A 23,470-nucleotide genomic window follows, 5' to 3' on the forward strand; every position below is an offset into this window, starting at 1 on the left:
AATCTGAAAAAGTATACACAAACACACACACACACACACACACACACACACACACACACACACACACACACACACATATATAGCCGAGTCACTGTGCTGTAACCTAAAACTAACATGATATTGTAAATCAACTATACTTCAATAAAGAAAAAAAAATAAATGAAAGCATTTGGCAAAATCTAAAACAAAAAAAAAGAGAAAGAAAGAAAAGAAAACAAATATGAAGGGAAATACCAGAAGAGATTGCTCAGAGTTAAAGTGATTGCTTTAAAAAATAGAAATGGGGATTGGACTGGGTGGAGGAAGAACTTCTGTTTTTCATTGTTGTAATTTTACTTTTAAACTAGAACATGTTGTTTGTTTGTTTGTTTTGCGGTACACGGGCCTCTCACTGTTGTGGCCTCTCCCGTTGCGGAGCACAGGCTCCAGACGCGCAGGCCCAGCAGCCATGGCTCACAGGCCTAGCCACTCCGCGGCATGTGGGATCTTCCCGGACCGGGGCATGAACCCGCGTCCCCTGCATCAGCAGGCGGACTCTCAACCACTGCGCCACCAGGGAAGCCCACATGTGTTATTTTTATTAAAATATTTTAGGGACTTCCCTGGTAGCACAGTGGTTAAGAATCCTCCTGCCAGTGCAGGGGACACGGGTTCGAGGCCTGGTCTGGGAAGATCCCACTTGCTGTGGAGTAACTAAGCCCGCGAGCCACAACTACTGAAGCCCACATGCCACAACTACTGAAGCCCGTGCACCTAGAGCCCGTGCTCCGCAACAAGAGAAGCCACCGCAATGAGAAGCCCATGCACCGCAACAAAGAGTAGCCCCCGCTCTCTGCAACTAGAGGAAGCCCGTGTGCAGCAACGAAGACCCAACGCAGCCAAAAATAAATAAATTAATTAATTAAAAAATTTTTAAATGTCCTAAAGAATTAAACTATGATAGTAAATACAGTACAGGGGTTTTCTGTCTGATCTGTAAAATAATTCTGTGCTAAAAAACCATTTGCAGATGGGGAGACTTGACCAAAGATGGGTAGGATTTGGATGACACAAGGGAGAGACATTCAGGGTGGGATCAACATGACCTTGAAATTAGCACATTATAAGGGAGGGGGCGGTCAGTGAAATGGCCAGTTGCCAGGAGTCAAGAAAGTAAGTTGTGGAACAGTGGGAAAATCCTGCTTACATAAGGGTAAGTCAGATGGAAGAAGGACTTGGGATTTAAGTAGAGGAACTTGAACTTGTTTGAGAAAAAAGGGACTTGTAGATTCTTGAGAAATGAAATTATGTAATAAAAGCAGTATTTTAGGAAATTTAATCTGAAAATTGTATGCAACTAGTGGATATGGGAGGCAATTGTTCAGTCTTTTTCATCATTACATCCCCAGCACCTATTGGGTGCTCATAGGAGCTCAACCTGTATTTCCTGAATGATCAAATGTGAAAGAGGCTGGGAGGTGTTGGAGGAATATAAGCATGAAGTAGTAGGGCCATGGACCAGGAATGAGTAGTGGCAATGGAAAGGAACAGGTATTTCCTGAACACATTTGAAAAAGAGAAATACTCTAATTTCCTGTTCAAAATGCCCATTTTTTAAAAAGTCACTTCACATTAAATATGAAACAAATTTTCTTATAGTAATGTTACAAACAGTGGTTATGTTCTCAGACCCCCTCCAACTATTTATAATTACTCTAAAATACAGTCCAACCTAAATACACCTGTTATACATAAGTAACATTTTATAGGATTATTTCCAGGAGATAAATTTTAAGTTCCAAGTTGTAGGTGATTATTCCAGTTATCTATTGCTATGTAACAAATTTTCAAAATTGAGTGCCTTAAAACAATAACCATTTTATTACATCTCATGATTCCATGGGTCAGGAATTTGGGCAGGCCTCAGCTGGGTGATTCTTTTGCTCCAAGGGTACCAACTGGGATTACTCACTGGTACTAAAGCAGTGGGTGTGCTGGTCTGGACTGTACAAGGTGGTTTCCCTCACAAGTCTGGTGCTTGGGTGGGGATGGCTGGAAGGCTGGGATCAGCTGGGCTCTATTGACTCCAGCATGGTGTTCTCAGGGTAATTGGTCTTCCCATGTGGCATTTCAGATGCCCCTGAAGGAGTGTTCCAAGAGAACTAAGTGGAAGCTACAGGCTTCTTCTCACCCAGTTTCAGATAGCCCACAGGATCACACTTCTGCCACCTTGTACTCCTTACAAGTGAATAAAAGGGCCAGCCAAGAGTCAAGGAGAGAGGCTACACAACAGTGTGATCCAAGTAGACATGGTTTACTGGAGGACATGCTTTGGAGGTTAACTTGAACAGTGGAGACTTAATGTTCTAAAACTGTATAGGTGGGGCTTCCCTGGTGGCGGAGTGGTTAAGAATCCAACTGCCAATGCAGGGAACACGGGTTCGAGCCCTGGTCCGGGAAGATCCCACATGCCGCAGAGCAACTAAGCCCGTGGGCCACAACTACTGAGCCTGTGCTCTAGAGCCCGTGAGCCACAACTACTGAGCCCATGAGTCACAACTACTGAAGCCCATGCACCACAACTACTGAAGCCTGCGGGCCTAGAGCCTGTGCACCGCAACGAAGAGTAGCCCCTGCTTGCCCCACTCACTGCAATTAGAGAAAGCCCATGCACAGCAACAACGACCCAACGCAGATAAAAATTAATTAGTTAATTAAAAAAAAAATCTGTATAGGTGAAAGTACCACTCACATTTTCATAAGAAAAAAGTTACGTTGATGACTCTCAAACTATACCCTCAAGGAAACCTACTGTTTCACTGCTAATGTTGAATAATGGTGGTCTTTTCTATATTTGGAAGAAAAACTGAGATGAACCATTTTAAAAAAATCATTCTTTTATTTTCTTATGAAAATATTTCTTAAACCCTTTTGCCTGATAGTCCTCACTCGTGTGATAGGGCAATTTTTAGAAATACCTTGGTTTTGGGAATTCCCTGGTGGTCCAGTGATTAGGATTCGGCGCTTTCACCGCCAGGGCCTGGGTTCAATCCCTGGTCAGGGAACTAAGTTCCCGCAAGCCACGCGGTGCAGCCAAAAAAAAAAAAAAGAAAGAAAGAAAAAAGAAAAAGAAAGATTTTGTTTCTCACATAGCCTTCTTCTCCTTCCTGGTTCTCTGCAGTCAGGCACTCTGTGCTCCCTCGCACAGAAGTGTGTATGTCAGACACGAAAGCAGAAGACTCTTGCAGACAGTTCCCTTTCTGGATTTTGTTTTCATAAAGCCTGAGCTTCCAGAATCTGTCGTGCAGGAAGAGGGGAAAGGTGAGAGTCAAAAGGCAACAAAAGGACCTTGAACAGCAGAGGTTCCCAGAGCTTCACGGCTTAGCCTTTCCATCCACCTCCATTCCCTCACCAGACCCGTGAAACCTCCTGAGTCACTTCTTTGGATCCTCTACTCCATGGAGCAGAATCTGAAAATCACTGCTCTAGAACAATTATTCCTCAGCTCTTCTGAGTTGGGGAACAGTCGGGACTGGTGGAATGGAAGTTGAGGAACTTCAGATACACAGATTCCCATGTTTCTCTTCTGCATGTATAGGGGATGAGGGAAACATTGGAATGACAGGTGCTTGGGACTTTTTAAGCCTGGGAGTATGGAAGAACGCTGATGCTGGTCATCAAAAATGGAGAGCTGAGTAGTTGCACTCAGTATTTCCAGGGAGCAGAGGATAATTAATTTCATCTCTGGAATGCTAAATTGGAGGTTAAGGTACAGCATTCTAAAAAGGTGGCCTAGAAGCAGCTGGTGAGATGGGAATGTCACACAGGTGAAAAGGTCAGGGCTGTAGATAAGAGATTCCAACAACTGTTGAAGAAGGGAGTTCGGAGAGAACAGAGCAGAGGGCTGAGAACAGAAGCTTTATGAGACCCTGCTACGAAGGATGAAAACTGGTGACCCACCTGCCACGTCAACCTCCTTGAGTGACTGTTGCTTTCTTACTGAAAACATTGTTCTCTAAAATCACAGACTATCAGAAATTGCCCATTGAAAGTACATCAGTAAGAAGAAAACATCCCACTCTTGCCGCAGAGTCTCAGGCACAGAGAGGCAGCCCTGAATGATTTCTAAGCCAGGTGCAGAGCTGTGGGTAAGGGGTTTCTGGAGACAACGTTCCACATCTATCTTAACCTTGTAGTTCCAAGGAAACGAGACTTTGGGTCCACTTGTAGTCCAGACATGATGCCACTCACAGCTCTGCGTTGTTGGGACCGATCAAAACACAACTTCATTTAAATTTTACCTAAACTCCGCACTTCCCCGAAAGTCCTGTAACAACTCCATCTTTTTCTGTGTTTGGTGAGATGCCCCAGGGCTCCTAAGATGCGAACTCTCCCCCATTACCGTGGATCAATAAACCTGTCTCTGTGGACTCTAGACTCATTTCTGGGGGTATTGGGACGATCGGGCGAGGACAGAGAGCATCGGAGGCTTTCACAGTACACTCCTCCACTTCACAGACAAATCCTGGGGACCAGGAGAAGGGTTTCTAGCTGTCTTTGCAGTTCTTCCGTCTTTACACTCCAGGTACCGAGACTGACGAGCTCCATAACGATTATTACGGGGTCACTGGGACCCCCAGTTCCCCGAGGGCCTTCTGTTCCACATTTTTTCAGCACCTTGTATTACTCAGACGAAATCTCCTTTTTCTTGCTAAGTCCTGTCTTCCCAACCCACTCTCTCGGGAATGAGCGACCGCTTGAATCAGAAACCAGGTACCGCCCTTCATTCAAATTTTCCTTTTTCTGGCAAAGCGCTCTAAAAAGGTGGGCTAGGAATCAATGTATCTCCAGACCAAATAGAAAGCAAACACTTCCCAAGAGAAATATAGTGTTTTACTTAAACCACAACATCAAGCAGTCTTAACAAGTCCCTTGTACTCTAAAGGAAATAAAGCTAGCGCTTCAGCCAACTCCGGCGAATCCACCGGCGGGATCCACAGGTCCCTCTGCGCGTGCTCGTCGGGAAACTTGGCCCTGCGACCCCGGCGCGGAGCGGCGGCGCGGGCGCGGATTGGTCGCCGGGGCGCCGGGCCCGCCGCGCGTGCGCAATGCTCCTCCCGCCCCGCGCCGCCCCTCCCACCGCCCGTCGCCCGTCCGCGGAGTCTGGAATGAGTAGGCGGTAGCGGGCGAACCGGCGAGCGGAGAGCAGGGTGGGCCGACGCTGAGCGCGGCCTGCTGTCTCCGAGGAAGAAAGAGGAGGTCGTGTTCCCGGTCTCCGGGATCCCCCAGCCCCGCACCCTGCCCCGCCGGCGAAGGAGAAGCTGAGGAGCCGCCGCCGCCCGGCGCCGCCGCCATGGCTGCCATGATGGGTCGGAAGTGAGCCTGCGGGCGACGGTGCCGGCGCGGGCGCTGCAGCCCCGGTCCCGGCCGCTCCGCCGGGGAAGCGCGACGCCGCGGACCGCGGGCCCTCGGCCTTCGCGACTCCAGCCCCTCGGCTCGGCCCGTTTCCTCCAAGACTGAGCGGTGGGGAGTGGCTCCCGGCCTCCGGCCCCGGCAGCCAGGAAGATGGCGGACCCGGCCGAGTGCAACATCAAAGTGATGTGTCGCTTCAGACCGCTGAACGAGTCCGAGGTGAACCGCGGCGATAAGTACATCGCCAAGTTTCAGGGAGAAGACACGATCATGATCGCGGTGAGTGCCCCCAGCCCCCTTTATCGGGCCCGGCCGCTCCTGGAGTTCAGGGAAGCGGGGAGCGAGCTTTGGGGGCCCCGATGGCCCGGGGAGGGGCGCGGCGCCTCCTCGGGTGCTCCTGGGTCGCCCCGCCCTGGTCTGCGGCGCCGGCGACGGGAAGCACCCGCCCTGGGTCCGCGGCCCTCCCGCACCTGGGGCGCGCGCGGGAGGGGCGGGGCGGGCGCGGGTTGCGGGCACCGGGGCCGGCTTGCGTGCGCTTGCGGGTCCTGGTGCAGGTGCTGTCGGGGGGTCGCGCCGCCGCCTCCCCACGACTTCCCATTCGGGCGCGTTGAGCTCTGAGACCTGCCCTCCGTACCTTAAATAGTCACGATGCGTGGTCTCGGGGAAAGCCGTGTGCGTTAGACTGCATCGTCTCCCCTACGGGGAAAGGGAAACTGCACCTAGCGCAGTTGGACCCGTGCCCTCGGTGGTCGCCCAGCCCGCCTTCGGGTTTACAGTTACACACGGCGAACGGGGAGGGCTGCGAAAAGAAGTAGGTGTCTTTTGAACTCGGAGCGCTCGACTTCGTTTCGTCTTGCATCGGATATGGCCGATTCGCTCTGGGTTATAAATGAGTCTCACTCTCATTGGGTTTTACGGGGTAACGGTATGGGAAAGAGTGTGAACTCTTTTGTGTGTATATCAAAGTATTATAACAGAAAAAGGGAAAAGAGAAAAAGGTAAAATTGGGCCAGTAAACTAGGTTTTTTGGAGAAAAAGGTAAAATTGGAGAAAAAGGTAAAATTGGACCAGTAAACTAGGTTTCTTGTTAGTGTCAGCTTCCTACGTCTACGGTGAGGAGCTACCTTGAAGAACTTGATAATGTGCCGAGGATGGTGAGATACTGTCCTTCGTAGTATAAACCATGAGATGACTAGGCTTGGCGGATCATTGTCAACTTCTGATAACCAGAAAGTAAGGTGGGGTTGGTGTCTGTCTTTCGTTTTTGTTTTTTTTTGAGGTCTGATCTCTGGTATTGAAAGGTCTCTGAAAATAACATCCCCAGCTCAAGGAGATTAAAATGGGTGGCAAGATACTGCCCACAGAACGGTGAACTGTGACTGGAAATGAAAGTCTTCTTTCTTGGTGATGCCGTTTGACAGAACTTGCTTCTACATGGCTGTCATGCTACCCAGTGTTAACGTTGACTTTTTCTCTAGTGGTATTCCACATTTGGCATATGTTTGGATAGTTAATTTGGAAACCAGACAAAGGGATCACGGGAGATGGAACGTTGAAGATGAAAAGCATTGACATGTAAGACAGAACTGAAGTTCTTTAGAGTTTTTATGTGAACGTTTCCAAAGTTCAGCTCTAGAATATGGATGTCATAGCTCCACGTAGCTCAGGAGGGCTTTGGCAAACAAGTCGTTAGGTTCCTAACAAGTGCCAGCTACTACTGTGTGAGGACTGTCAGGCTGGTTCTTTGTTAACAAGTGCACAGAAAAACTCAGGCTATAAATGACATCGTGGTGAGGCCAAGAAGTTAAGCACGAAAGTAGTCATCCTTTTCGTTTAGGGTGATACATTGTACGTGCGTGGAATCAGAGGAGGCTTGCAAGGCCTGGGTTGTTAGTTGGCAAACACTAGTAGGCTGCTAGTTCCTCACAGAGTTTTTATGGTTATTCAGCCTCTCAACAGTGGTTGAACATCAAAGCTGTCTTCCTTTCAGATTTGTAGTAAGAATGTCTTAGTACTTCAGATATTTTTTTGTATGCGTATTTACACAAATCTATAAGTATTATCAAGATTTATGTTTTGGAATGATAGAATTTAGGATTCGCAAAATGTTTTATGATTAGGTTAGAAGGCAACCTTCTAACGCAGGCCAAATGTGACATAAGATACGAGGAAAGAGTTAAAAGAATATAAACAATTACCACAGGAAGCATAACGTTTATTTTAGGTTGTTTCCTTTGAATTTCTTTACTTAGGTTTCCTTAGCATTTAAATAAATTTAAGTGATAATATTAGAAATCATGGGTGAGTGATTTGAGTTGTGAATCAGTAATGTACAGTTGGCCTTTAGATAAACTGGTAAGCATTTTAATCGTTTGTTTTTGTTTAAGTATAAGCAAAAATACATTAAACTGAGTGTGATACAGCTTTAAAAAGTGTAAGGCAACATGTTTAATTCATTATTTTCTGAAACCAGTGTTTTGCATATAGTAAGTCATTAATTACTCTGAGGTCTTTCTCCCCCCCCCCTAATTTTTTAAAGTGCTTTATTTTATCTTTTTAAAAAGTTGTCTGGGAATTTATAAGGGCAGCTAGGAGGGGTGGAATTAGAAAATCTCCAGGTAAAAGTCATCCCATGGTTTGTTTTGTTCATTTTACTGGATCCTGATCCTGATTCAAAGTAAATAGTTTAAGAAGGAATTGCTGCAGTGCAGCATTTAAAATTAAATTATCTTAAACAATTTTACAACATTTTGTACACAGCTTTCTGGTTAAATCAAAATTAAAAAAATAAGTATTTTAGTTTACAGTGTTAACTGAATTGTACATGTAATCAGTGCTCACGTAGAAGATAATTTTTTAGGATTCTGATTTTCCTATAAATTCAGTTTCCAATATTTTGTCCAAACTTTTTTCCTGTTACTCATCTAATCAGTGATTTTAATGTAATGTGACCTCATGGCAATGTAATCTTGTAGTGTTTCTCTGTGCTTTACAGCCTTTGTACAGATTTTTTTTTGTAATTAAGTGCTCAGTGAAGTGCTATAAATATCACATATTGAATGAAATAAATGCATTATTTTTTTGAACAACTTTGAATGATACAGATAGAACTATTTGCTTTAGATATGCAAACTTGTTATCCACAAAAACTGGGGGACCAGGGCAACACCTGGTTATATAGTTCAAAGGAGCCTGCTGAAAACACCAAATAAAAAAATCAATAGAAAAAGTTATTCCCACATTTATTTATGCATCGTGAAAGTGGAACGTGCATATTTGCGTCGTTAAGCATCTTTACTAATCATCGTTCCTTATGTGGTATACTGTAGAGGACAGAACCCAAAACACGCTGTTGTAGTTCATTGAAGTTAGACCCAGTTCCTTACCTCTAGCACAACATGATTTCCCCTTTCAAATGTATGATGATTTGGTGTTTGATCCTGATTACCTTAAATACGAAAATTAAAAGAGAAGAAGCCATCATAATATACCTTTACAATTGCGGAATGTTCACCCATAATCTATCTAAGGAATCTAACTAAGGAAAATCTAATATGATGTAATCCCATGTTATCTGAAAATCACTATTCAGAATTCCAGAGAAAGACATATTCCTGCCAGAGGGTGTCCTTTGTAACCAAATTTGGTGTTCAGCCTGGTCCGTGCAGATTCAAATAGGAACCACTTCACTTAAGAAATCTAAGGTAAGGGCTTCCCTAGTGGCACAGTGGTTAAGAATCCGCCTGCCAATGCAGGGGACACGGGTTCGAGCCCTGGTCCAGGAAAAACCCACATGCCGCGGAGCAGCTAATAAGCATGTGCATCAGCTACAACTACTGAGCCTGCACTCTAGAGCCCACGTGCCACAGCTATTGAAGCCGGTGCGCCTAGAGCCCGTGCTCCGCAACAAGAGAAGCCACACAATGAGAAGCCCGCGCACCGCAACAAAGAGTAGCCCCCGCTCGCCACAACTAGAGAAAGTCCACGCGCAGCAGCGAAGACCCAACACAGCCAAAAATTAAACAAACAAAATCTCCCCCCCCCAAAAAAGTATTATTTGCCTTATTTTGGAGAGATGCATTTGTCACACTATTACCTGTTTTTTGTTAACTTGTTTCTTGCAAGTAAAATTAATCATGAGTGCTTCCCTGGTGGCGCAGTGGTTGGGAGTCCGCCTGCCAATGCAGGGGACACGGGTTCGTGCCCCAGTCCGGGAAGATCCCACATGCTGCGGAGCGGCTGGGCCCGTGAGCCATGGCTGCTGAGCCTGCACATCTGGAGCCTGTGCTCTGCAACGGGAGAGGCCACAACAGTGAGAGGCCCGCGTACCGCAAAAAAAAAATAATAATAATAATCATGAGTTCTTTAACCCTAGAAGCGGTCTCCATTTCGATTTAGTTAACATTACTTGATCACTTATATTCGATCCTAGTATATAGCTGTTTAACTTAGTATTCAAGAATCTATCCAGCCTTATCCTCTATTATTCTTTGAACCCTACTCTCTGTACTAATTAGTATCATTTCTAAAGTTGTTACTCATTTACAATATCTGATACCTTATAAGGTGCTAAATAAATGTTTGCTGGATAAATGAATAGGGAAAATTACTTTCTTTTTGATAGAAAAAATATTAGTATGGTTTATTTCTGTTATTTTGACTGTACTTGTGTTTGTTTTCACAATTGTTTATCTTGAATACATCTTGTACAATCAGTGAAACAATAGATTATCTTTTATTAGCCACACCTGTAGATTAGTTAATGTCTCAGAATCTTAGCAAAAGGACACTTTTATGTATGTCGTAGCCAAAGAATAATCAGCCATTGAGATGCCTACATTTAATTGATGCCAAAGTGAGGTCATCTGAGTATATCCTTCAGGAATGCTTTCAGCTGCAGAGGGAAAACAAACTAATAGTGGTTTAAATAAATAAGAGGTTATTTTTCTCACATAGGAAGTCTGGAGATGGGCCTTTAGTTCTACTTGCTGACTCTGTTACCCTCTGTCATCCTAAGTTATTGACTTTCCCTTGTCGTATTTGTCATGTTTGCAAGATGGATGTTCCAGTTCCAGATCTTCATTCCAGAAAGGAGAAAGGGTAGCTTCAGCTGAGGCGGTCCTTTTCATCAGGAAAACAAAACCCTTCTCTGAAACCTCCCAGCAGACCATCACTTCATGGTATCTAGAGCTGGGTCATGTGACACTACTTGCAAGGAGACTCCGCTAGCAGGTGGTTAGCTTCCAGCTTGTCTGGTGGGAGGCCAGAAGGGGACAGGGAATTGGGAATGGCTTTGGACAGGTCTTTAGGGGCTGTTTGCGTCATCTTTATTGTTGTTCCAAGCTTTAGGGAGGGGAATTGTGGGGTAGAGTTTCTAAAAAGTATGGTCTTTTTCAGCTGAGACCTAGGAAGTATTCGATAATGTTAAGGATTATTTCTGGGGTCGTGATTGTTTATTTTGGGGCCCAGCTCCCTTCCTTTACTTTAGAAGAGACTAGAGAGCCGTCGTACACTTACTTTCAATACCAGAATCCCCTTGCTCTCTCTCTCATCTTTAGATGCTCACTTTCTCTCTTAGAGTACTAGATTGTTCCTGCCAGCATTTAAACTTGCTCAGGTCTTGTCTATCTTAAAAGACAGCTTTCTTTGAGTCACAGCCAGATTTCTGTTCAGTTACCTCCTATTCTTTTTTCAACCTTTTCCAATCTGATCTTTGTGGTGGTTGGATACTTTTCAGTTTTGCTTTGTCCTCACAGCTGAATTTGACACAATCACTTCCTCCTTGAAAATTCTTCCTTGACTTGCATGGACATCATACTCTTGATTTTATTCATTTCATGTCTCTGGCTCCTTCTCAGGCTACATCAGCAGTTCTCTAAATGTGTCCCCAAGATCCTTTAAGGGGCCCACAAAATCAAAACTGTTTTTAAAATAACACTAAGATGTTACTTGCCTTTTTCACCGTGTTGACATTTGCATTTGATTTTTGTATCCTTGCACTTCAAACTTACAACATCCTTTAGTTTCTTGAATGCTACAAGTTCCCTTCAGCCTCTCCTGTTCCCAATGCCTGGAGTACTTCCCCATGCTCACCCTCCCTCATGAGTAACATTGAAGAGAATGACGGTGAGCTGGGTGCTACTTACTCTTGAGTTCTTTAACATCCCTTCTCCAGAGTGTGTCTCTGGCATTCTTCTGCCTTCCCCAGTCTCAGGTTCTCCTCTAAGTGCTCTCATAGCACTTTCATTAGCACTCCGTTGTGCCCGTCGGAATTCTAGTCACTTGACCATTTGTCTGATGTCTGCCCCACTGTTACTTAGGTTCCACTAAAGCAGAGAATGAATCTGTCTTGGTCATCATTCTAGCATGGTGTCCGGCATAATCGGCACTCCATAAATACTTATTAAGTGGATGAATGGTTGAAATGCTGTTGCAGTAAACTGAAAGCTGAATGGAATAGTGGAAGGAGCCCTGAACTGAAAGACAGGAGATTTGGGTTTGAATTTTAATTTTGTCATTTACAACTTTTGGACCTTTCACGATTCTAATTCCTTATCTGCAAGATGATGTTAGTATTGAAAATAGGGTCTCAATATCTGCCAGAAAAGATATGCATTAAATAAAAATTCACTCAGCAATATGATTGCCCACCACAGTAGTGCTAATTTCTGTGCTAGGTTCTGGAAATACAACAAAGACTAAAACAGACATGCTTGTTTCTGTGGAGTTTATTCTAGTGGATTTGTTCTTGGGCCCTAAGGTCCTTTCTGCAAAGATTCTGTGACATGAAGTGAGGCATAGTAGGTATCCTATTTTGAAGGTTAAATATATGATGACATCTTTAAAGGAGCTTAGAAATGTCTGTTCACCTTGAATCTGTGTAGTTGAAACCCTTGTTTCTGTTTTTCAGTCCAAGCCTTATGCATTTGACCGGGTGTTCCAGTCAAACACATCTCAAGAGCAAGTGTATAATGACTGTGCAAAGAAGATTGTTAAAGGTAAATATATTTAACCTGCTGAGTTGTTCCAGCAATAAGTCAAATTTTGTTTGTGATCTCTCCTGTTTACCCAACGTTCTCTTTTTCATTTTACCTTCCCTTTCCCTTTAGTTAATTGCAGCGGTTGTTTAAATAATGAAAAGGTCAAATATAGTTAGTAAATCTATTGCTCATATTCCATGAACTAATTTATATACAGTACCTTTTAAAGGGTGTTATGAGAATTATAGTGTGTGTACATTCCAGTTAATACTATTAACCTATACTAAGGTATTTTTCAGGTTTATGTTTTCTAAAACCATAGAACCTTAGAGCTGAGAGGGTGTTAAGTGATTATCTGGACTTACTTCCAGTTACTGCAGAAATATCTTACATCAAAGGGATCTTATGATTAAATAGCCATTACTTCGTGAAATGCTTTATAGCACTTTTTGACAGGTCTAATTGTTAAAGAGTACTTACGAGATTGAGGCAACATCTGTCTTCCTATAGTGTTCACCAGCGTAGAGGGGTTGGGATTCAGTATCAAGTGGAAGGTTAGGATTAAGTAGGAGCACAGACATTTCATCTAGTGACAGGAGGAAACGTAGAGTTTATGGATAGAAGTAGGTCCATTCGTGTGATGGCGGGAAAATGTACATGTTCTTTTCATATTAATTCCAGTTTGTCTCTGATGTAGGGAGCGAAGTCATCACAGAGAGTGAGGATGGGAGAGGAGGTTCTAGGAAAAGGTACAGAGTCTTCTAGCAGTGTGGAAGTGAATGGATTAGGGAGGTGTGGCAGCATTGCCAGGCAACGTTAAGAGCCCACTTGTGGTTAGCTGCCAGAGAGCTGAATTTACCCAGTTGTATTTTGCCAGGCAAGTACAAAAGAGGGAGGGAAGGGCAAGCGATGTAGTCGAGAGTGCTGCTAATGGTGAACCCTGGAATCTAAGCTGCCTGGGTGGGGGAGGCAGGATTTAAGGGACAGTGAAAAAAGGTGGTAAGGTTAGTGTGTTATAGTCTCAGTGGAGTCAAAGGTTTTTTGGAATCAGGGTAATAGAAGGAGTAAAAGGAAGTGGATACTTGGTGTTAGGAAGGCAGTGCAGTTAGTAATGAAAGGTCTAGAGTGTGACCATGGACTTGGCATTGGAAGGAGAAAAGGATAAGATCATGGAGAAAATAAGGTTCAAGGACCTAGAGGCCAGAGTATCATCTAGTACATGGACGTCTAGTTGTGGGATCACCCACTACGTGGACATGAAACCACCAAGAATTACAACAGGTATGGAATTGGTGAGAGACAGTGGACTGGAGGGAGAATTAATGGGTGATTCTGTAAACGACTGCAAGAAAGAGGAACAGGCAGTGTCATCTTTTGTTGTAAGCATCAAATAGTTTTCCAGATGGATCTGTCATGGAACGCAATTATACTACATTCTTTGATTTTGACTTACTTTTGTCGTCAGTATAGCAAAAGATTGCTTTTTTAATAACATGAAGTTGTTGATTCATGAATTCATGGGCAGTTTAAATGTATGAATCTTTTTCACATCTGCTGCAGCCAACGTTAGACCCCAATCCACACTTAAATATTGGAGTTTTTTTCATCAGGCATAGAACCAGCATTGCATATTTTTTTCATCTGGCATCTGCACAGGCCTTTAAAGTGCAGATTCCATTTTGTTCATTTTAGCTCATAATCCTATTTTGAGTTTTGTTTTTACAGTTGTCTTACAAGGGATCTGAGTTGGCTATCAGCATGTTTTAATGTCTGTTATGGTGACAAGGATATTGAAGGCTTTTTTTTAAAGATCTTTATTTACGCACAGTGGAGTTTGGAAAGTATTACTATGAATCATTTATAAAGCACTTAATGGGCCATGGTTCTTAGCCTAATCTTCTAAAAATGGAACAAGTTTGTTGGCAGTTATTAAATCATACTTGGTATTTAACCAACTTCAGATTCTCTTACCTGTACAGTTGTCTAGTTCTTAGCTTACCAACGTATCCACAAGAATATGATGAAAAGCTTGCATCCTTTTGTGAAATCATGGTGCATGACTCTGGTGTTCCCCCAAAGTACTAGTTGAGTGACCCAAACAGGAAATGAGATTAGTTCAGCCATAGCTTTTCCTCAGTGAAATTTTGGTACATTTGTCTGAGGTTCCCAGAATCGATTGACTTTTTGCTTTTAGAAAACGAGTGTAGCATTTACAAGTTAGTCATCTTTTACCTCCATTCCCTGTGGCTTTTGTGAAATTTTTATCCATGGGATGTAATCCTCTTACAACTAGAAACTTGGGCTCATTTAAAGCCATTCTTTGGCCATCCTACCCACCTCAGACCCGAAGCCGCTCTCAGCAGTGTTTTTTCTATTGTTCATTTTGCAGATGGTGTTGTAGAAGACGGTAATACATCGTTTGTTGACATAGTCACCTTTTCTAGGCAGTGCAGGTCTACTTACTTCTGAATATTTTAAAAGCTCTCTTTAGGGCCTTTTTTTAATTTTGTTTTGTTTTTATAAGACTCACTTATCCTGGGCTTTTACCTTTCTCATACTGTTCTAGTGATTTTTATCTCTTGTACATCTTCAGTTATGAAGCCTCTTAACAATAGGCTCATACCTACCTTTCTCAGAACTCTGCAGTCTGTGGTCCTGACATCTAGTGTACTTGTTTCTACTACCTTTTATACTGTTTCATTACTGTTTACAACTCTGAGATGACATCATTCTTTTTTTGAAATCTCTCTCCTTTTCTCAACATTTTGATACTTTTTACCTTTTACCAGCAGATTCCTGCTTTACTGTTGGGAACCGAGTTCTGGATAGCAGTTCCCTTCTTTGCAGTATGGTTAAGAGCATAGACTTTGGAATCAGACAAACCTAGGTTGAAGTCTAGGCTCTGCCACTTTCTAGCTTGTGACTTGTAGCAAGTTCCCCAGCCTTTCTAAGTCTCCATTTCCTCTGCTGCAAAATAAGGGTACTGTGAGGATTTTAAAAGATGATTCATGAAAAAGTACTGACTTGCCCTGGACAAGACACAAACGTGGCGGAGTTGCCAGTAAACACGTAGCTTTAAGGAGAGTGATGGGGGTGGGGGCTAGGTGAGGTGTCAGGGCAGGAAAGCAGTTAAATACGTGGCACGCTGGACTTGGGCTATTCATTGGCACACAGGTCAATTGGACGGCCATGGTAAGAAACTGGTAGGCAAGAACTGGCAAAACGATGGGTGGGCTGGTATTTCTTCTGAGACGTGGATTCGATGAGCAAGCTGCCGGGACTGAGGTGAGAGCAGCTTGTGTGCTCTGGGCTCCTGACAGCCCACCGAGGTTGCATTGTTTCATAAATATCTGTACAAGTATATAACTTACGTATAGGGCTGTTACCTTTTCCTTTTTGTAGATTCGTCAGATAGATTTTTTTTTGTTTTCTTTTGAGCATGCTTTATCCACTTGTATTCTCTTGAACTCTGAACCCGAGTGATGTCTACAAGTTGGTTTCTCTGGTATAAAGTAATTGTCATTTATTCAATATTTGCTATATGCCAGGCATCTTACCAGGCCTCCAGGGAGTCCCCAGTTTCCCACCATAGCTTCCTGACCTGGACTGTGTGCCACTGTATCCACCTTAATTTTTCCAGGTGTAGCCTGCCATGTATTTATTTTGGTTCCTCTGTTCCTTGAGAATATAATGTAGTAGTTAAGAGCTTGTCTTTGGAACCAAGACTGTCTGGGTTTGCATCCCAGCTCTATCTTACTGGCTGTGGAACTGTAGGCCACAGTTTCTCAGTTTCCTCATCTATAAAATGGGACTAAAAATAGTACCTTCCATAGGGTTTTGTGAGGATTAAGTACATTCATATATGAAAGATTATCAGAGCCTGGCACATAATGCTTTCAAATGTTAGCAGTAATGTATATATTTAAAAAATTTATTTATCTTATTTATTTATTTTTGGCTGTGTTGGGTCTTCTTTGCTGTGCGCGGGCTTTCTCTAGTTGTGGCGAGCAGGGGCTACTCTTCATTGCAGTGCACGGGCTTCTCGCTGTGGTGGCTTCTCTTGTCGCGGAGCGCGGGCTCTAGGCATGCAGGCTTCAGTAGTTGTGGCTCACAGGCTCTAGAGCGCAGGCTCCGTAGTTGTGGCACGTGGGCTCAGTTGCTCTGCGGCATTTACCGCCACCAGGGAAGCCCAGCAGTAATAATTTTATATGATGACTTCTAATTCTCACAGCCTTCCCCTAAGCAGACATTCTGCCGATAAGGAAGCTGAAGTTCAGAGAGATTAAGTGACTTTTAGAAGGTGATAAGCTGTTCCTTCACTTGCTAAATACGTTTTTCTTGTTTACAAAGTATGAAAGTAATATTTGTCCATAGTTCCACCTCTGTCTGTTTCTCACAAGAAAGGCAAAAGTATATTATAGAAGGGGAGGGACACTTTAGAAAGATGCTGTATGAGTAATAGTAGTAATCATTCAGCAAGCATTTGAGTTCCTACTAAGTGCCAGGCACTGTGCTAGGGGTTAAACACAGCCCTGGCCTCAAGGATTTTACAGGCTAGTGAGGAAGGCAGACAAGTAAACTGATGGTTGCAATACACAGTGATCAGTATTATGATTAAATGCAGGTGCTACAAGAACACCTTGGGACTCTTTCCCAGTTTCGTTTGGGGGTGGAATTGGATTGGAGAGAAGTAAAGCCTAAGCTAGTCTTAAGGATGCACAAGAGTGGGAGGGAGAGTGAGGGATTTACTCCAGACAGAGAGATGCATGTGGGCTAACTGAGGCAGCCCACATGAGAAAAGTATCACCTCTGTAGGGAAGAACATACATTATGATATGACTGTGACGTTGAACCGTATTAAATTGTCAGATTCAACCATTTTTACCAACAAAAACAGCAGTGTGAGGGGAAGGATGATGGGAGATGGAGCTGAATAGGCAAAAAAGAGCCAGTTCCAAAGGTGCCTAATTTTATCTGATTACAGATGTGTGCTTTCTGGGATTTTCAAAGAGATGAGTATTTTATTTGTGTGTGTGTGTGTGTTTAAAAGAACTGTAATTTTAAGATATGTGCATTTCATTGTATGTAAATTTTATCTCTGGAGAATAAAACTGCAGAACACTGAATTCTAGCCAATGGTGTATGCATGCTGGAGTATTTAGGTGGAAATGAAGTCTGCAGTTCACTTTGAAATGCATTAAATAAATAAGACAGATTAAGATGATTAAGGCAAACAGTAAAATGATAAGTTAATGATAGAATCTTGGTAGTGGTTATAGGGGTGTTCACTGTAAAATTCATTCCGTTTTTCTGTATGTTTAGGCTTTTTCATAATAAAGTGTTGGCAGTTAAATCACTATAGAAAGCAAAGGTCAGGAATGGATTTGAAGGTAGGCAAGAAGGGATTATTATTTTCCTAATTAATAACAGTTATTACTTTAATTATAGCCTGGTGCCTCTAGAAACCACCTAGTCACTGTTACATCCCTGCTCCCAGAACAGAGAGCCTAGGTCGTAGTGCTGAGCAAATACTTGAACATTGACTATTCCGTAATCTCTGTAATCATATAAAATTTTTAAGTTTTGCTTGAAGTCCCAAATACAGACATTGGCATACATTGATTATCCTATGAGCTCTCATATGATGTATTTCACCTAACACAAAATTACCGTAATATCCTATAGACATATGCTACTAATATGATCTTGGGAAGGTCACTTACTCATTCACCTACCAGTATTTATTAAGTACTTATTGTGGTAGTTGCTAGGTAATTGGATCATATCATGAATGAACCTTTCATGTATCGATCTAACAAAATTAGGTTTTATGTGATTGATTAAAAGATCTTAAGCAGAGGGTATGATACCAACAGGCTGAGAACAATTATATGTAAAGGAAGTGGATTGGAAAGGGTCTGGTGCTTTTTTTTTCCCCAGGTGATTGCTTCTTCAGAATTACAGAAATATTGTAATCTTATCTATTTTATTCTTTTTTAAATTTTTTTATATTGCTTTGGTAATTGTAACAAATGTACCATATTTTTATTTATTTTTGGCTGCGTTGGGTCTTCATTGTTGCGTGCAGACTTTCTCTAGTTGCGGCTTGCGGGGGCTACTGTTCGTTGTGGTGCGCGGGCTTCTCATTGCGGTGGCTTCTCTTGTTGCGGAGTATGGGCTCTAGAGCGCAGGCTCAGCAGTTGTGGCTTGCAGGCTTAGCTCCTCAACGGCATGTGGGATCTTCCCGGACTAGGGCTCGAACCTGTGTCCCCTGCATTGGCAGGTGGATTCTTAACCACTGTGCCACCAGGGAAGTCCAGTCTTATCTGTTTTAAATGTGATTCTTGAAGTTATTTTGCTTCCCTTCATAAAACTGAAAAGATTTTGAATGAAAGTTTCAAATGTTTGAAATCTCCTAAAATCTTCCCAGGGAAGTAAGAAGTACTAATACCTTCTTTTCCTTATTAAATATTTCTGTAGCAAATCTGTTATCTAGTTAGCTGTGCCCAACGTTGGGACCTTTAAAAATTTCTTTTCTTTTTTCTTCTTCCTTTTTAAAATAATCAATTAAAAAAAAAAGACAAGAATTGACTTGCTTACTGCGGGTTTACTTTCCACTGTTAACATCTGCTATTTCCAACTGACGTTTCTCTTTTTACTTTGGCTTCCTCTAAAATAGAATGTAAATATATATATATATAAATTTATTTATTTATTTTTGGCTGCGTTGGATCTTTGTTGCTGCGCACAGGCTTTCTCTAGTTGTGGCGAGTGGGGGCTACTCATCATTGCGGTGCGCGGGCTTCTCATTGTGGTGGCTTCTCTTGTTGTGGAGCACGGGCTCTAGGTGTGCAGGCTTCAGTAGTTGTGGCTCGCAGGCTCTAGAGTGTAGGCTCGGTAGTTGTGGTGCACGGGCTTAGTTGCTCCATGGCATGTGGGATCTTCCTGGACCAGGGCTGGAACCCATGTCCCCTGCATTGGCAGGGGGGTTCTTAACCACTGAGCCACCAGGGAAGTCCTAGAATGTAATTTTATAGTACCTTTCTTTTTACCAAAACAAACAAAAACAAAAACCAAACCAAACAAAACAAAACATACTGAATCCCTGAAAACTGGAAATTAAAAGGTCACCTTGTTCACTCACATCCCTCCCAACCCCCCCTTTAGCCTAGTAAAGGAAGATGCTTAAATGTTAATGGTAGGCCTTAGGATACACAAAGGGTTAGAAAAGTTTTTCGCTGTTTTTTTTTAAATTCCACGGGACCTCCCTGATAATCGGTTTTGAAGTAGGACTGGGCTTGTTACACTTGGTATAAGGAGGTATGTTGTGTGGGTTTGTGAGGCTTAACCACCAGTTAACCACCAATCAGTCCTACTTCTAAAAGCTATTTCATATCTGTATGCAAGCTGCCAGAGCACTGTTTTTCTTTTCGGTCACATAAAGCTTTGGAATACAGGTGTAATGACGTCTGAGATGTACATTGACAGGAGAGATGATTATAAGCAGTGGAATTTAAAATTTCCTTCTTCCTGACAACAGAAAGTGATCTGGGCTGGAGAGAAAGGAATTCCTTAGGTGAATCATCACTAAGAGGATTACTATTAATATATTCTTGTTTCCTTTAATGCCTTGCTTAAGGGGAAAAAAATCCCTAATGTATAAAATCTCTGATTTTTTCATAGATGTGCTTGAGGGGTACAATGGAACCATATTTGCATATGGACAAACCTCCTCCGGGAAGACACACACAATGGAGGTAACATCTCACAGTCTGTACTTAGATGTAGTTTGCTGTGCACAGGGCACTCATTCGTTATTTGTGACATCGTTTTACCATACGCTTAAACAGCTTTATTTACTCTATTGCTTTGTCTCATACACGTTATACATGAGTAACATCGTTGTTGCAGTCTAATCAGTTCCTGAGTTTGAATGGTGAAACCGTATATTTGAAATTATATCTAGCTTTGTTTTATCCACATAACCACAAAATTATGAATGTTTTAGAATTAAGTAAGAATTCTCTGTCACCTTATAATGGGAAATTTTTAATGTTTGTGTACTTTCAGTTCTATTCAGAGCACTTAATTTTTTCCTTCTCTCCTTGGTCGTGTCCATGTGTCCGTCCTGTTTCCCCACCCCCAGCCAAATACTTGCCCCTCTTCTCTCATAAGAAGGTCTCCAAAATTATCAGAGCTGCTGTTAATAATAAATGTGAACCTGCTCAAGCTTTGCTTCTAGAACACAGCCTGTAATTTTCTGCCACTGCTACAGAGTATCTGCTTTTATCATTTATCTGAGCATTCCATATAAAGTAAATGACTGGCTTATTTTAGTGTCACTCATGTTACTCATTTCCATAACGTCAGAGAACAAGCACATTCCTAGCATTTGGATGAATTTGACTTGAAGTAGATGCAACAATGCAGATTTATATGCTGAGCAACTAACAAACATTTTCCTAGAATGTGTTCATTTACAAATGTGCATAATCTGATCTAACAATTAAATAAAAGACTAAGATCAGTTGGTAACCCATATGGTTGGCATATATTATTTATGTGTAACTTACGAAAATATGTAACAGTTAAATTAGGTTTTTTTAGGTATTTTGTACAGCCACATTTTGTTTCACAAAAAATTGCAACAATTAGAATTCCTATCCTCTGTTAACTGTAAATTATAGATTAAAAGTTTTGATTTTTAATTTGTATGTTACAGTTTGTTTAAGAACTGGTTTTGTTTTCTGTTTAGGGTAAACTTCATGATCCAGAAGGCATGGGAATTATTCCAAGAATAGTGCAAGATATTTTTAATTATATTTACTCCATGGATGAAAATTTGGAATTTCATATTAAGGTAAAATAATTGGGAAAAGGTTGTATTTTATTTTATTCCTAGAATAATTCTGTTCAGTACTTTTTCTTTTAAAAAAGTATTCTTAAATATTTTAAAAATTATCTTACAGGCAGGTGTAGCTGAAAGATTATTAGAATTAGTAAACTCAGATCCCTCATCTGCCATGGTAAACAAGTAAGCTGAGCCTCTCTTGCCTTAGCTGCCTTCTCTGTAAGATAAGGGAGTTTGGCTACAAAGCTCAAAAGTTGTGACTAATTACACCTAATTGTCTAATTTTAGGAGAAGATACAGAGTGGAAAATGTACTTTAGTTACATAAGGGGTTTGGTGGATTTAGGGCTTCTCATTAGAATAAGAGCTGTGGCTGAGTTGTCCCTGTAGTCTAGATGGTACCTGGAACTCAGACCCCAGTAAATATTTAATGAATAGGTGAATAAATTACTTTGTAATGTTAAATGGTTGATTTTTCTTTTCCTTTATTCCCTCTGCCCTTTAGGTTTCATATTTTGAAATTTATTTGGATAAGATAAGGGACCTGTTAGATGGTAAGTTAAATTCTTGCTCTTCGATCGTTTTTCAATATACCACATACTGCTTTTTTTTAGTAGTAAATGTGAGACCATTTCTGAGTAGCCTATATGAAATTGACTTAAATTATAGGAAAAAGTTTTAATTGAATGCCTTTGGACTTATTGAAAGCATATATTGTGGGCGCTTTGTAAGTAGTAATTAGCACATTGGACTAGAGTCCGGGAGCCTGAGTCTTGAGCGCTCATCATCTGTCAGCTGTCGGTCAGAGACACTGTCCTTGGCAAACCATTGAACCACTCCAAAATGTGGGTGGCAGACGTTGGCCTGGACCTAAAATTCTATATTGCTGCATTGGTTTCTATATAAATCTCCTACTGTTTCTATAGGCTTTTGCTTTTATAGTGATATCTACATATTTTTGAAGTTTATGTATTATTATTAGGCTGCTTGGGGAGAGAAACAGTTGATTGACTATTTCACAGCCAGTGTTAGAGTTTAGGGAAATGTTGTTAATGTTATTTATTTTTCTTTTTCAGTTTCAAAGACCAATCTTTCAGTTCATGAAGATAAAAACCGAGTTCCCTATGTAAAGGTATGTATAATACAGAATATTTAGAAAAGCCCTACAATAACATTTTTTTAGGATAGTGACATACTTTAAACATTTGTTTTACAGGGGTGTACAGAGCGTTTCGTATGTAGTCCAGATGAAGTTATGGACACCATAGATGAAGGAAAATCCAACAGACACGTAGCGGTTACAAGTAAGTAGCCTATGTATAAACACTAGTTAACGTACAAACTGCCTTAAAATATCTATCAAGTTGATTAATTGTAAGATTTTTCTTAGGTGAAATAATGCTGTAGAAATTATTAGTAAGGGAGAGCCGTGTTTGTTGATAGTTGTTTGTGTGGTTTCTTTGCAGATATGAATGAACATAGCTCTAGGAGTCACAGTATATTTCTTATTAATGTAAAACAAGAGAACACGCAAACGGAACAAAAGCTGAGTGGAAAACTTTATCTGGTTGATTTAGCTGGTAGTGAAAAGGTAAAATCTTTATATTCTGATAGATATCTAAGCACTTTTACGAACTTTAACTCAGATTTGGGCTTTTGCATTATTTATTGTTATATATTGAAAATGTATATCAAATTGAATTTGGTAGCATTTTTGAGAGTTACAAGCATTTATGCCAATGCTTTGTCATTACAAATTTACTGTCATTTGGGCCACAGTCCAGTTCAACCAATAAGTGTTATCCTTGACTTAAGATGTGTACTTTTATTGAGAATGTGTTGAGTGTATGTCATTAAGAATTTTACTAGGTATCCTTTTCCTAATTTTTAGTATCTATTTTATTCATATTGGCAGTGAGCTCTCTCTGAAAACTGGTAACTATCCATTAGTCCTTTCGGATTTTGTTGTACTTCTTTCTTTCCGACTATTATTTAACTATTCCAGTCGTATACAGTCTGATTCTAGTTTATGTCAAAATCAAAATAAGTTCAAATGTTTTAATATTGACCTACATGTGAAACTTTTTTGCTGTTCTGCTAATCTGTTGTTTCTTCTGATTAGAATGACATACCTGTTCCCTTCTACGCAAAGTCTTATACACATACTTCAAAGCCCGTCTCTAATTTTGTGAATACTGAGAGGCTGTTTTTTCAGCCATCATTGCTAACATATTATTCTATTATCTTTA

General features: G+C 41.6%; 1 protein-coding gene across 1 annotated transcript in view; it reads left to right on the plus strand.

The window, feature by feature from the left end:
• The first annotated feature begins 5,093 nt into the window (after positions 1-5,093).
• KIF5B (kinesin family member 5B) overlaps positions 5,094-23,470 on the plus strand; it is a 44,082-nt gene continuing 25,705 nt past the window's right edge. The window contains exons 1-8 of the mRNA XM_027121999.1: positions 5,094-5,670; positions 12,302-12,389; positions 20,055-20,128; positions 21,127-21,231; positions 21,727-21,775; positions 22,298-22,353; positions 22,438-22,525; positions 22,688-22,812. Of these exons, the coding sequence (XP_026977800.1) occupies positions 5,545-5,670; positions 12,302-12,389; positions 20,055-20,128; positions 21,127-21,231; positions 21,727-21,775; positions 22,298-22,353; positions 22,438-22,525; positions 22,688-22,812 (711 nt within the window). The 5' untranslated portion in view covers positions 5,094-5,544. The remainder of the gene's footprint in view (positions 5,671-12,301; positions 12,390-20,054; positions 20,129-21,126; positions 21,232-21,726; positions 21,776-22,297; positions 22,354-22,437; positions 22,526-22,687; positions 22,813-23,470) is intronic.

The sequence above is a fragment of the Aethalodelphis obliquidens genome, unplaced genomic scaffold (genome assembly GCF_003676395.1).
Source record: "Aethalodelphis obliquidens isolate GAN/ISIS:26980383/991018 unplaced genomic scaffold, ASM367639v1 scaffold23, whole genome shotgun sequence".
In the NCBI taxonomy this organism is placed as follows: Eukaryota; Metazoa; Chordata; class Mammalia; order Artiodactyla; family Delphinidae; genus Aethalodelphis; species Aethalodelphis obliquidens.